The sequence below is a fragment of the Varroa jacobsoni genome, unplaced genomic scaffold (assembly GCF_002532875.2).
Source record: "Varroa jacobsoni isolate VJ856 unplaced genomic scaffold, vjacob_1.0 scaffold_515, whole genome shotgun sequence".
In the NCBI taxonomy this organism is placed as follows: Eukaryota; Metazoa; Arthropoda; class Arachnida; order Mesostigmata; family Varroidae; genus Varroa; species Varroa jacobsoni.
The window spans coordinates 276089-289237 of record NW_019213417.1 but is presented as its reverse complement, the minus strand read 5'-3'; the positions used below and the strand labels follow the sequence as shown (position 1 = coordinate 289237).

Here is a 13149-nt window from a genome sequence, read left to right as displayed (position 1 = left end):
GGTTCTTTTAACCACCCATGTGCATCGTACATTTGTTTTCAACAGTGCAGAAAATAAATCGTCTTTATTACCTTGAGTTTTCGTAATAAAGACGTTAAGACATCTGAATAACTGGTTCTGTGTTGGCGGGATCGTACGATTGAACTCAGGCAGTCTGTGCAGACCAACCCAAGACTACTAAATGGTATGCTTCATCGAAGTGTCTTTCCTACGATTAACACTCCGTGCGGCGGATTCAGTTGTATAGTAAGATACGGCGATGTAGGGTCACATCGTATTTGGGCTTAGAAGTGCCAAAGTCGCTGAAGTAAATGTACGGAAGTGTCAAAAGATAGAAGAAAAAAAGATGGAGAAGGGACCAAGAGGTTCGACAGAGGACTATAACGACCTGGCTCACGCAGTCTACTAGAGCATACCACAACCGCTAAAAGGCAAAGCCACTTACCGCTATCTGTTAGTGATTCCATGGAATAATTGTAAAAAAAAAAGCCCAGAAGAAGGAGGAGACGGAACAAAGTTTCGCCCGTTGTAACTGAAGCGCAGCGCTAGCTGTGCCTCCCCCGAGAGACAAGTTGTGCTTGGTCCTGATGCCTTTGGCCTAGTTCCCTGGATGCGCGTCTGCAACACGTGACGTATAAATGATTGACTGGATCAATATACATAATAGTTATTATTATTATTTCCCAGGAGGAATGAAAAGCAGGAACTAACCGGAGGCGATAAAGACACTGTGTAACATTTAGCGTACCTCTATTAACAACGAGCCTTATCAAGAAGGTATATGAACATTTCTGGCTGAAGCAAGTCAGGAGTCGCTAGCTTAAGGTGTGATTACGTGAGGAAACAAGCAAATAGAAAATTAATAGATAGTTTTAACAAAACTAAATATTTTGTATTTAGATATTGCTAGTCCAATGCAGCTTTTAAGCGAATGCAATACTACGTCTATCTAGTGGTAATGATTAGTCAATAGTACGTCTGCTTTGTTTTAGTAGTAGAAAAAATTTGAACCATATGAATTTTTACCGCCAAATAAGTAGACTTGAGAGACTTCGAAATACGAAAGATATTTGACATATATTCGTTCTATTTATTCGAACCAAGGTAGTGTTTCTAGATGGGTTTCTAAATTTATGAGTAAGTTAAAGATGCATAGCTACCCGATAGACGCTCGAAGATTTTTATCATTTAATTTTATCAGTGGGATATCATTACAGACAGATCGTACCCTTACTAGATATAGTCAGGTATTATTTTTATTTTTACTTCATTTTCTTAGCTCGCATCTCCCACGTCAGCCCACAGTTCTTACAGAACATGCTTGGCTATTCATGGATTAACATATCTCGCCCAACCCTGTTTGTGTGTCTGCTTCCATTTTTTCCGCAAATTTTCAGCGCCTTTTCGGCACGAAGAAGCGACTTGTGGTATCCAGTGGAAGCTGCGTCAGTGATCCTACGCCTGGAGGTGCTGCCTACGCTCAGCATAGTGGAAGCAGTCCGTCGTCGTGTCCCTCCGAGCTGACACTCTTCCCTCATTCAGCCCCACCGCTTTCCCTTGACGTAGCCGGCCTATGCGGCGATCATGAGGTGTGTTTTGAGCCTCTGCCAAAAATCTATTCGAGGGTGTCGTCTGCCAATGGCAAAAGTACCTCCGTCAACAGCAGAGGTAATAAAGGGTCATCGCTAGAGGACGAAAAGGGCAGAAGAACCTCGCACGAGGTGCAGCGTGTCAGTCTCAACCAGAATATGACGGCGCTGCGGCCAGCCTATTTCGCGCAGAGAGCTGAGCCATCAGACAAGAAATCCAACTGGTTCGGTGAGTAGGACAAGCACGGTCGTCATAGCCTGCATGTTTGCGATATTCGGCAATTTCACATCCAAAAAAATGGGTTAACACCGCCGGCGCTCATCATGTCTTGTTCGCAAATATGCAGCCGACGATGTAACTTTAAGGTGGTGACGAAATAATGGCACCGTCAAAATTAAGTCACCTATAAAGGTTGGACTGTTTCACCACTAATGATAGTTCGCATCATTCGAAACGAGCATTCGTACCAGAAAATCCACACTCTCTACCTTAGCGACAATGCTACAAGGAGATCGGGTGGTAATCGTGACACGGCCGGCACTGCAGGATTGGTCCAAGGCACTATTTGACTAAGAGGTTGAACAAACGGGCCGTAATGGCTTCAAATTGACCCAACTGCTACAACACATGAATGACCCCACTTGAGGGCTGGGTTACGGCGTCTGAGTGAATGATAGTTGTACGCCTGGCTATCTTTTACGGTGTATCTTTTTTAGAGTCTTTGTCGCTTCGTCGGTTACTTCAACAATGTTTTACGATATATTTCTATTCTGCTCCATTCAGTCACACGCGCTAACATTTGCTTGCTTACATCGTTGGCCGTGAAAACGATTCCTTTCTAATAGTTACCCAGAGGGTCGTAGACGGTACGAAACGTTGACACGAGCCATTTTCTGTCACTGGAACTGTCGCTGTAGAACAGTCCCCAGTCCAGTTCTTTCGCTTAATCCCAGAGACACTATCTGGGTGAATTCAATATAGGGTGTGTGGGGACTAGCGAAAATGTGCCTCATTGCTTGCGCTAGTCGGGTTGTGCTTCGCACTGCTATCTGCTTTTCTAATTCATTTACCCCTGCGCGTCTTTTTATTTGTCCAACTTTTTTGGATAGTAGTAATAAATCTGAAACAACGCTTAGTATCAGTCGCGATAGTGAGAACGATGGCAGTCATAATATAATGTGCATTAGTTATAATTATCTGGCAGAGACAATTAAAGCACTTTGACTGTAGTTATGGTTTACTTTTTTACCTGGAAATTTTCTTTTTTTACCCTCCACTTAAAAAGGTGAAAATTACGTTTTGTCTAGTAAACTCTATCCGGAACAGGTGCCATAATTAAAGAAATCTAGCTCGCCTGGTAGCCTATTTCAAAGTTCCAGTCGCTGCCGTCGTCCAGTTACTCCGTTTCAGTCCACAGACAATAGACATTCGTGTCCGGGTGAACGTGAAATGCTGAAATCATGGACAACAATTGAGTTGTTTTTTTCATTGCCCCTACGTCTGCGTCGCGTCCAATGGTGTCAGTGCAACAGCAGATGTCATCATCCATCACCCCCGTCGGCTGGGTCCCATCTCTTCAACGGCATCTTTCGCCCTCTGTCACTCACTCGATCTGTTAACGCAACAAACGCGAAAGCCGGCGATTCGGTCAGCGGGTCTTTGCTATTGCTATACCTAACTTCTAATACTATAGACATCTAACTGCTGGCATCAGTGAAATAACTATTTCTGTCGGCGCTAGCAGCGACAGTGGCGTTGGCATCAGCTAATGAAATAAGCTGTTTTTTCTACTCGTTCTTTATTCGGACGCCTGAGTTTTGCTTAAACCGTCGCCAAACTATCGACCTTTTTCGTAGCACAATACCGGTATGCAATCAAAGCCAGTCGCTGTCACTCAGCGTTCCTTCAGAACGCTTGCGGAACTCCACAGGCCACCTAATATTCTAAAAAATTCATTCCACGTGTTTTTATAAGTTACTGCTGTCTTTTCCACCACTATGTATCCTGGAGCACCTTACAGCCACTGGGTCGTCGTGTGTCTGACCGAGCGTTCCATCGAACCTGCCGTTAAAGTAACATAGAGAAGCTTGGCGGAATTCCCCCTACCTACATGATACTGTTTGTTCTCTAAATATACTTGCTCAGATGTATGTCCTATGAGCAACTATTTTGTCTGAGAGGGTACGTTGAAATATCTGAATAGATGGTGCGAATAGAAAAGCTCACATTAACACCAATCGATATACAGCACTGACCAATAAATTTTTACTATTTATTCCAATCTGTGGTAGATCCAACCGGTGAGTCTAATTTATCAAATTTAGCATTATGCGGCCAGCTATTTTCGCTATCGTTCTATTGGTTCATCAGTGTAAAGGCCCAAGTCAGCTGAGCGCGTTAACGTTCCACTGGCTTTCGTGGGTCAATAAAAAACAAATGCAACATATTGTTTTACCATAAAGCTCGTCTGCGGCGCTCTCAATAGCCTACATAGATAGAAGTGTAAAAAAAAACAAGTGTCATTTAGTCAATGTTTGGTAATTAACACTAGTTTACTGAACATTCCTCGTTCAAATTTCCCGCCCCACTCTCAAGGTCATATCTACATATTCGATCGATATTGGGTGGGGGGGGGGGAAGATGATGGATCGATATGAAGTTATCATTCCAAGATGTTCAGGTGTTTCCATTAATTTGTACCGTAGCAAAGGAGGCAACGAATGATAGCGCTACCTGTACTAATAAAAGCGTCGGTTTTTCATGGCATGGCCTTTCTCTCTATTGCAGATAGAGCGTTCAGAGCGTAGGATATGACAGCAACTCTAACAAAACTCGTATTTATAACGAACTAGGCGGACACACAATGGGTTGATAAAGTAAAGCAAGAAGAGAGATTTGTTAGTGAATGAATGTTCATATGGCTGCGGGTATCTGAAATAAACGGTAGACGTTAAGTGTAACAGAATCGTCGCTGCCAAACTCGTTGGGTGCGCGGATGTTGAACGCAGTGCAATGAGCCTTTATACATCAGCTCTGGGGTAAATTTAACCTCGATCCGCTAGCCGTTAGGGCTTTGAACGCTACGACTCGTTGTGAACCATTTACTATTTAGATGGAAGCGAATGCTGTTCAGATTCCGCATACGGTTTGCATAAATAAATGTTCGGTTAAAGGGCTTGAGCACAGCCAATGATCGGCCCATCACAATTTTGTTAATAAATAAACGCGATTAAATCACGAGCCGGAAGCCTTTGCTTGAAACGTTCATCTTTACCTTCCTAATCATAGACTCGTGTTACAGATTAGCAGGGTGCGAAGATTACTGAAGTCCAATTCTATTCAAATCTGAAACGGTGCTTTGTTTGCATGAAAATCTACGAAAATCTATCAAATCATCGACAAATGTACGTTTCATCTACAGCGATATGAGGTGTCTATTTTCTTCGTCTTTAACAGAAGCTGAAGAACTTTATTGCCGTATGTGTACGAAAATACAAATAATTCCGGGCTAAAATCTTACGTGACGGCTATGGCGCTCGCGTAGCCATACACGACGGAAACTTGAGGTTCATATATTATCATACAGTGAGATTACAAAACAAGGATTCATTATCGGAACGAAGCATTGGAGACATTTCGCCTTCTCAACAATACGTTTCTAGATTGAGTCATTTTACTGTACTCTGCCGTCACTGCTTCGTGTTGGTATTGGCCCTGTTAAGTTGTTCGACAAAAATCCTTCTTTGGACAAATCGAATGACTGAGTAGGTATTAAAGCAGAAAATTGTTTTTTCAATTCAGTACTTCGAAAGTATAGCCTTATCTTCGACAAGGTAAGGTTCGCCATGTCGCATCTGTTCGAAGTTGGAGCGAAGGCGCGAGAATACGACGGCCGCTTAGGCTGCGAAAGGATTGCCATTGGATCGCGATATATTTGACACCAATATACTTTATTATAAATTACTATTGTTATTGACGGTAGTGATTGTATGTATGATTAATAAATATAGTAAGCATACCCTCAATTAGCAGCGGTCGTCGTAAGCTTTGTATGTGGAGATATTCTCGTTATGGGTTGCCAGTTCAGGTTGGGTTTCGAGAATTTTGCATAGCAAGCAGGACGTTTGCCACGTTGGCAAGGCTGTCGTCGTCGCCCAGCTGACGCTATTTTTACCTTGATTTACTTGTATACATCTATTATACGAGACCGTATCCAACTTCATCGAAGTGTATTCGCTAGTATCATAGTTATCTACTGCAATGCAGACATTTTGAGTTACGGTAGTAGCATCCGGCAGCTATTTGGCTTGCGCTTGTTGATGTTTAAGATGATGTTGCAGGAAACAAAAGGAAAAAAAATCGAAGATGACGGTACTAAAAGAAATGGCCGTCATGCGATTTCTGACCGAATGGAAATTAGCGACATTCCTCAATGTAGGGGATCTAGCGAGATAGGAATAGAAGGGCGGCAAAAAGCGAGTCCAGTAATGATGCTACCGTAAACAAGGTTTTGTTGACTATATCGTTGTGTGACGCGCAACGGCAGCGAGGTTCAGCATCTCTGTCAACTGAAGTCAAAATAACGTATTTCAATGAAGCGCCCCGCAGTCGAAATCGGTCCAGTACAGATTCCGGTAAATCATTTCCACAGGACGAACAAAGTCTGATACGCGACCGTACCGTAAAAAGGTCCTAGTACAGCGACGACGACGCGGCAGGCTGGAAGGCCTAGGTAGGGGCGCAAGTCGCAGGACAATGAAATCGCTTTTACCTTGGCTTCGTCTCGTTTATTTATCTGGGTGCTTCGCCGTAGTAAATTTATAACTAGCAATCGTGTCGCACACTGGCAATGTGACGGTACCTACTTGTCCTGTCTTGTTAGCGCTACGCCATTTCTCTAACTGGAGGCGAAGGGCGAACTGGAAAGTGGACAATTTCTATCTGTGTCATCGTTATGATGTGTACGTCCTGCCATGCAGGGTGTTGACGACAATGCTGATGAATATGAAATGGTACGGCAGTGGGCTTCTGTGCCTACCAAACAGCAGGAACAGCGATTGGGTTAATTGCTTACGAACCATACGCTACTGGAGTCCGCGCCCCGACTCCGCGTAGTAGATGACGATTGTTGCTCATGTCACTGTCATTGTTTCTATCTTATTCTTTGTTTTTATACTCGCCCCATTGCATGTTCCTGTGTTTGGTAGGAAAATACGTTGCCATTGCGCTATTAGAGGATTTGTTCCTAAGCGAGCCTTCAGCGACGTTGGAGCTTCAAACCGGTCGGGCCGACGTACAGCAGACGCGCATGGGTCGTGTCGACATAAAATACAGTAATATTAAAAATCAATTGGACGCCGTCAGCAGTCAGAGAAGTCTTCATAATTCGATTGATAGCCTAGCGGCTCCTGTTTTGTTGTATAGTCTCATCATATTCAAATAATAAATACTGATATTATTGAAACGAGACAAGTAATTCAGGCCTCAATAGATGTACCCAACTAAAGGTACACAATCCAATGCTCCATTGTTGTCCTAGAGACATCGTATATCCGTAGCAGTGTTTTTTTGGTTAAGCACAATTTGTCGTTGTCTTCAGGGAATATGGTACATTTCCCGTTCATAATCATTAGAGTCACATTCACCATATATTAGTTATTATCAAGTTGTCTGTAGGTGGCGCTACAGGCCAGTAAAGTCAGTGCCGCTAGATGGAAATTCAAAATGAGTGCTTTCATAAACAGAATTCGTAAGGATATATATACCAGAGCCACACCAACAGTGGCTAGAAAGCGAGCACATATTTTTCTTTGGCAGCCTTGCACACGTGTTTATCTGTATATAACAACCACACACACTTCGATGTTTTCCATTCGAATTCATGAAGTCAGCCTGGCTTTTTCACCTTTCTTGTAATCTTGTAAACCCATTCTTACCTGAGACCCAGCAGTAAAAGAAATGCCGAACCTACTTTATCAGCTATACTTTATTGTTCTTTTTGTTTAGCAAATTCCGCACGTGTCCCCAAAGATCGTGATACTATGTAATTTGTGCTAACGAAACAAAAACGTCTTTTTTTTTTTATTATAGTAATGTTTTAAGTTTAATTGTGCCTGTATAATTTAATAGTATTAATAATAAAATAATCTAATAAAGAATTATTTCTATAATGTTTTTGGTGATTTGGTTGTGTGGGAGCCAATGATTTAATCGTGCCACAAAGATCGATACCAACGAAAACATAACACAGCTTTAGTAAATATTCCCGAAGCAACTATACACTGCGAGGTTACTCTCAAAGCTCTGAACGAGCTGGTGTGATTAGGTTTACTTAAATCGTCTAACTTCTGCCAGATTTCCCTGAAATCTTGTTTGGGCAAATACTTACATATCTGACACAAAATAGATACGCATACATGTGATCATTACCGATGACATCTTTAGCGTTTCTGCTGTAAAAGCCCCCATATTTAGCTTTTGTTCCGCGCATCGGTAGTTATATCTGTCGCATAATCTCTATGTGAAGAAGCCGAAACGATGCATTGTCCATTGTTCCCTGTGTTATATCGAGCGAAGGCGTCACCCTGTACCTCAATCTAATCCTTGCGAAAGCTAGACAGCGGCAATGTGCGCTCATCAACTTAATCTGAATGCTGTTATGATTTCCCTATGCTTAGTTTCCTTCTATCCTGCTTTTTTTTTTTGGCCAATAATAGTCACACTTCAGTTGGCCTAGGCAAATACGAACATCTAATGAGAGCTACATCTATCCTCATTGCATGCCTCACCGTCGCATATAGTGTAATTCGAATTACAATGAATCTTATATAAACAGTCACACGATAACAAAAGTGATATTGGTAATGAGGGAGATGACTTCAAGTATCGTCAGGCAGCCGACTCCAAGCCGAAAACAGTACTACTCTAAACGGGAAATGTGATCTGAATGAACGCTTTCTGGCGGCTTCTATCTTGTACATTGCCGCTTCCCTGTCTCCTTCGTAATAGGACAACACGAACGTTTCTTTTTTTTGTCGTCCTCGTTAGTTTTAATATCTACCCACTGCTGCTATATGGAACAGCTCGATGACCTAGCGGACTTCACCGAGTTAATTGAACACTGATAGGAGGTAAATTTCAATGTTCACTATCATTAGTGATGTGCGTACAATGTAGGTTAGCAAATGTTGTGCTTTTTGCTTTTATTTTAACTTATGAAATACTTACGTAAAAAAAAAATGTAGAACAGACGAAATAACCTGCCGTTATTGTTGTCAATGAAATCTGAGCATTGGATCGAAACGGAAAGTCATACTACAGGCAATAGCAAAGGGGCATATGGCGCGGGAGGGTGCGGGGAAAGGCAAGTGTCCCGAAGCAAAGCTATGATCGCAAAAAAGATTTGTCTATGCCAGCTCAATGTTGACAAATCAGCACAGTTTCGCCTGCACGAGCAGCAGCGACAACAGCAGTAACACTGTTAGAGCTGACCCAACATTTCGAAATCGCATCTTCTCTCCATAATGAAGAACTGATTACTCAAGCGAAGTGATCAGTTTTCCGTCCGCCGGGGGGTTCACGGAAAATGGCCGGTTCAGAATGCGCACTGCGTAAACCAGTCGAGAGCTGAATGCTATAAATAACACGAGGCAACAAAAAACGAAATGGAACAAGCTCGATATTTCGGCGCGGTGGAAGAAATGCAGACGAACACAGGATCGTCTTTGAAATCCCTTATGCAGTGTGGGAGGGGGTGGTGCTGTGTTGTCAGTGGTGTGGGGTGGCGGCGAAGAATACGTATACAGAACAACTGACAGGGAATCGACGGGCAGGGAATATCGCTGATATTGGCATCGTGTTCAACTAATTTTTGACTCGTATATCACAAGATTTATTATGGCAGGCTACAGGTACACGACACCGAAGGACAACGGCAAGAGGTTAAAAAATGTATTAGTTTACGTGAAAGATTAACTAGCCTCCAAGCAAGTGAATCACATCTGAATGCGTGATGCCCTCAGGATAGGAATTTAACAGTATTGACAAAAAAATTGAATTGTATCGTGGGAGATCAGATATTAGCAGAAAGGCAAATTTGATATTGTAGGCCACATGGCAATAGATGAGGTAAATGCTCACTCGCGACACGATGACGCTATCTCTGAACAAGGCAGGAGCTCAGGTTCTTGATTTGTGTATTGTATTACTGATGTCATCTTATATAGGATTATCAAGGATCTGGCCGTCGGAAACATTGTTTGTTACACAAACAAGGAATCATTTAACTATGACAGCCAACGAAATTATCGGCCCTCAATGAAGAAGTTGCGTGGAACGTTGGGCACGGCAGCCAAAGCAAAGGAGTCGAAGCATCATATACATTGATCTGTTCAGCGGGATTTCTCCGACTACTCAATGACTTCAACATGGCAATGACGAGCCGCTAGGGATACCGACAGGTAGCAGTCTGACGCCAGAACCAATTTCGACATTGGCATTGATGCTGATGTGAAATGGAGGTATTAAAAACGTACTGTTGGTATAGCGATCATTGAGTGTGTGCACATAAAGAATAGGCCCACTTAAGCCTATATATTTTACGATTAGAGGATAGGATTCGCCTCAGAACTATGCCGCTAGTTAGTGATTCGTATAGCATACCATTTTCGTTCGGACCTAAAGTATAGTGATCAGAAGTGGCGTATACGTACAAAGACGAGCTATCGAAATGCCCTGTTACCCTGCTAGTAGAAATGCACATTTGACCGATCATTCCGCTACCATTTTTGCTCATTTAAATACCCGCCTCTTAGCATTAATTAGTATTAGAGTAACTGGAGTTATTCACGAGTTTTGTTTTTGCCCAACTTTATACGTAATTGATCCATTTGGCTGTCTATTGCATCCGAATATATGAAAGTGCTGACAAGACAGCGCTTTAATGAAGCCTTATGAAGTACGAGCATTCGAATTAATCGACCTGACTTCATCCGGGCACGTCTCAGTCCACTTGGTCTTTCGCATCGTTTATCAGGGGAAACTTTCTCTAAAGTTTTCGTGATAATTTAACGGTGAATATTTTATCATCTGTTATCAAGCCTCATCTATTAGCTCTCCGACACCATCCCCAACCGGTTCAGACGAATGGAAATGCGTGGATACTCACCTGATCTCCTGTCGACAAGTGCGTCAGCGATCCGTCCAGCCAAAATGACTTCTACCTTATGCACTTGAGTGTGGCATACGGTGCTCGTTCACTGACCAGTTTTATCTGGCAAAGCTTCGACCCCACCTGCCTGCTAAACCCATTGCACCCCTTTGGAAGCTCGAATAGAATTTGTTCTATAATACAATACTTCTACACGAACAGGCGATTTTGTGTGTCTTATTGCAACCGATGCCGTCCAACGCCGTAGTCGCTAGACCCATTAGGAATAAGAAGCGGTAACGAATTGTTACTGGTAGGCACGAACCGGCGCGCGTAGTGATCGATACGTGTGCCAGCGTAATAAACGATCAATTGAATGCTAAAGATGACTGTAATGACGATAGTAGCAGTGGCAGCCGAAGTAAACGGAAATAAGCAGAGATAATCAGATGACAAGCCCAACAAGCGCGGCGCACTGGTTAGCTATGTGCTATAATCGACAAGATCATATGGACAATAGCGTTAATACACAGGCAAGTCAACGCTGGAGAACGCTGTGATAGATAGCGGTGGCCTTAATGTCGATTACGGCAAACTGAAATGTCCTTAAGACAAATCGAGCGGCCGCTGTCGATGTTCCTGCTGAAGGAAATAGTTTACAGAACACCAGTTGCCAAACGTCGACGAGCCAATAGATTTTTTCATACAGTATCACCTAAAATTAAACCTATTCGATTGGCAGTTCTCTTAACATAGTACTCAAAGTAAGAAGCAGGAAGATCGAAGAAATTGTTATCGTTATCAAAATAGACTATTAGCAAGACTGACTTAATTGTACAGGATTCATCGCCGTAATTTGTGTCTTATAAAAAATAATAATCCCATACTTTGTTCCATGTTTATTAGAGAGCAAATCTCCTTTAGCTCAATCTGCGTGCATACCGCCTCATTTCTTTGTTCGTAACGTGAGCTAAATGCACTAGAAAGCTACGAGACTATCGACCTATCGTCTACCAGCTGCCTAGAGCTCGTTTGCGTTTAACAATATTCTAATAATTTCAAAGGCCGCTTGCAAAATTAGCGTCTAGCATTAACAGCAAAGGTTGAAAGGTCTTTTTCTATAGGTTCGTTTTTTTCGATATATTTCTCTCTCTATGGCTTCGACCTGACTGCAGCCTTGCTTCCCTATGCCCGTTATCAGCCCTTATGCAGGCTGTGTGAAGATGAGCTCTTAACTGCAGAAGCTAGATGCACTAAATCGTACACTTCTCAATAAAAAAGAATAGGTTGATTTGCTAACGGTTTCAGCGAAACGCTGCTATCGAATGATTTGCACGCGCTTTTCTTTGGGCTTTTTAGTCCTTTGCCTGTTTTGTTCGGGGTTCCTTCGAAGAGTCGCAGACAGGGGAGAACCGGCTCAAACCTACTCGCGGATTCCTGCCGAACAGCGTCCGATTCCATAGTTGAAATCGAGTCAGCGCCTTATACATTTTAGCTGCTTTAGCGGGTCACCAGCGATTTGACGCAAACAGACACAGCCGATGTCATTAATGGATGATTCAACAGATTTTGACTTCATATTAATAGCAGTCACTGACGGTCTAATAAGAGAAATCATGTTTACCGAATCCTTCCGGAGACCAATCGCAAAGGCCATTAGATCATCATGGAGTCTTTTATCTGGAAGATTTCAGATTGTGATCTTTAGTGAAACAGACAAGAGTAAATGACTCAAAAGTCGACTTTCACTGTTGCCAAGGGAAACTTCATTGAGCGCTGAAATTCTTCACGGCGGCTTTTAAGAACCGCTTTGTGAGGACATCCGTCGATGCACGGACGCGTCTGAATGATATCGACAATTCTGCTAAAAGAATAAAGCATAACTAGTCGATCTTGATATCTAGTTTTGTGGACCATTCGCGTCATGCCCAACGCACATCGGAATTTGTTTATGGTCCCATATTCTCTCACACAGACGTAATGCACAGGTACAGATTCTTTATTTATGCAAGGCCATCAATGATCATCGTTGCGTATGTAGATCATCCATTGGATTTTGCAACGAGGTTTGCTCATTCGAGACTAATAGTCGTCACAATGAACTAGAGATAGAATCTTACGTTAAATTAAAACCTGTTTTTTTTGATAATAACTTTTAGATTTTTCGGGTTTGTCAACAAATAATCATATCCAACCAAAAGTATACAAAAGATCTTAGTAATAATTACAATGTTTTTTTGTTGTATATGACTATTCTGTTTTATGTTATGTGTACACAGATATAGTATGCTACGAATTTTTATATATATATATACCTGGTATTGTATAAATATGATACCAGAATCAATACCACGATAGACGTATAAAACAGGTGGCCAAAAAAGTAAGCATCATTCCTGGGCAAGAGCACG

General features: G+C 42.3%; 1 protein-coding gene across 3 annotated transcripts in view; it reads left to right on the top strand.

Moving 5' to 3' along the window:
• The window catches only part of LOC111261046 (uncharacterized), a 122650-nt gene that overhangs the window by 30194 nt on the left and 79307 nt on the right, over window positions 1–13149 (top strand). For all 3 annotated transcript variants that reach the window (XR_002680730.2, XR_015311331.1, XM_022834253.2), the window contains exon 2: window positions 1398–1818. Coding sequence is in view for 1 of the 3 variants with exons in the window: in XM_022834253.2 (XP_022689988.1) it covers window positions 1398–1818 (421 nt within the window). In the remaining 2 variants the exon portion in view is untranslated. The remainder of the gene's footprint in view (window positions 1–1397; window positions 1819–13149) is intronic.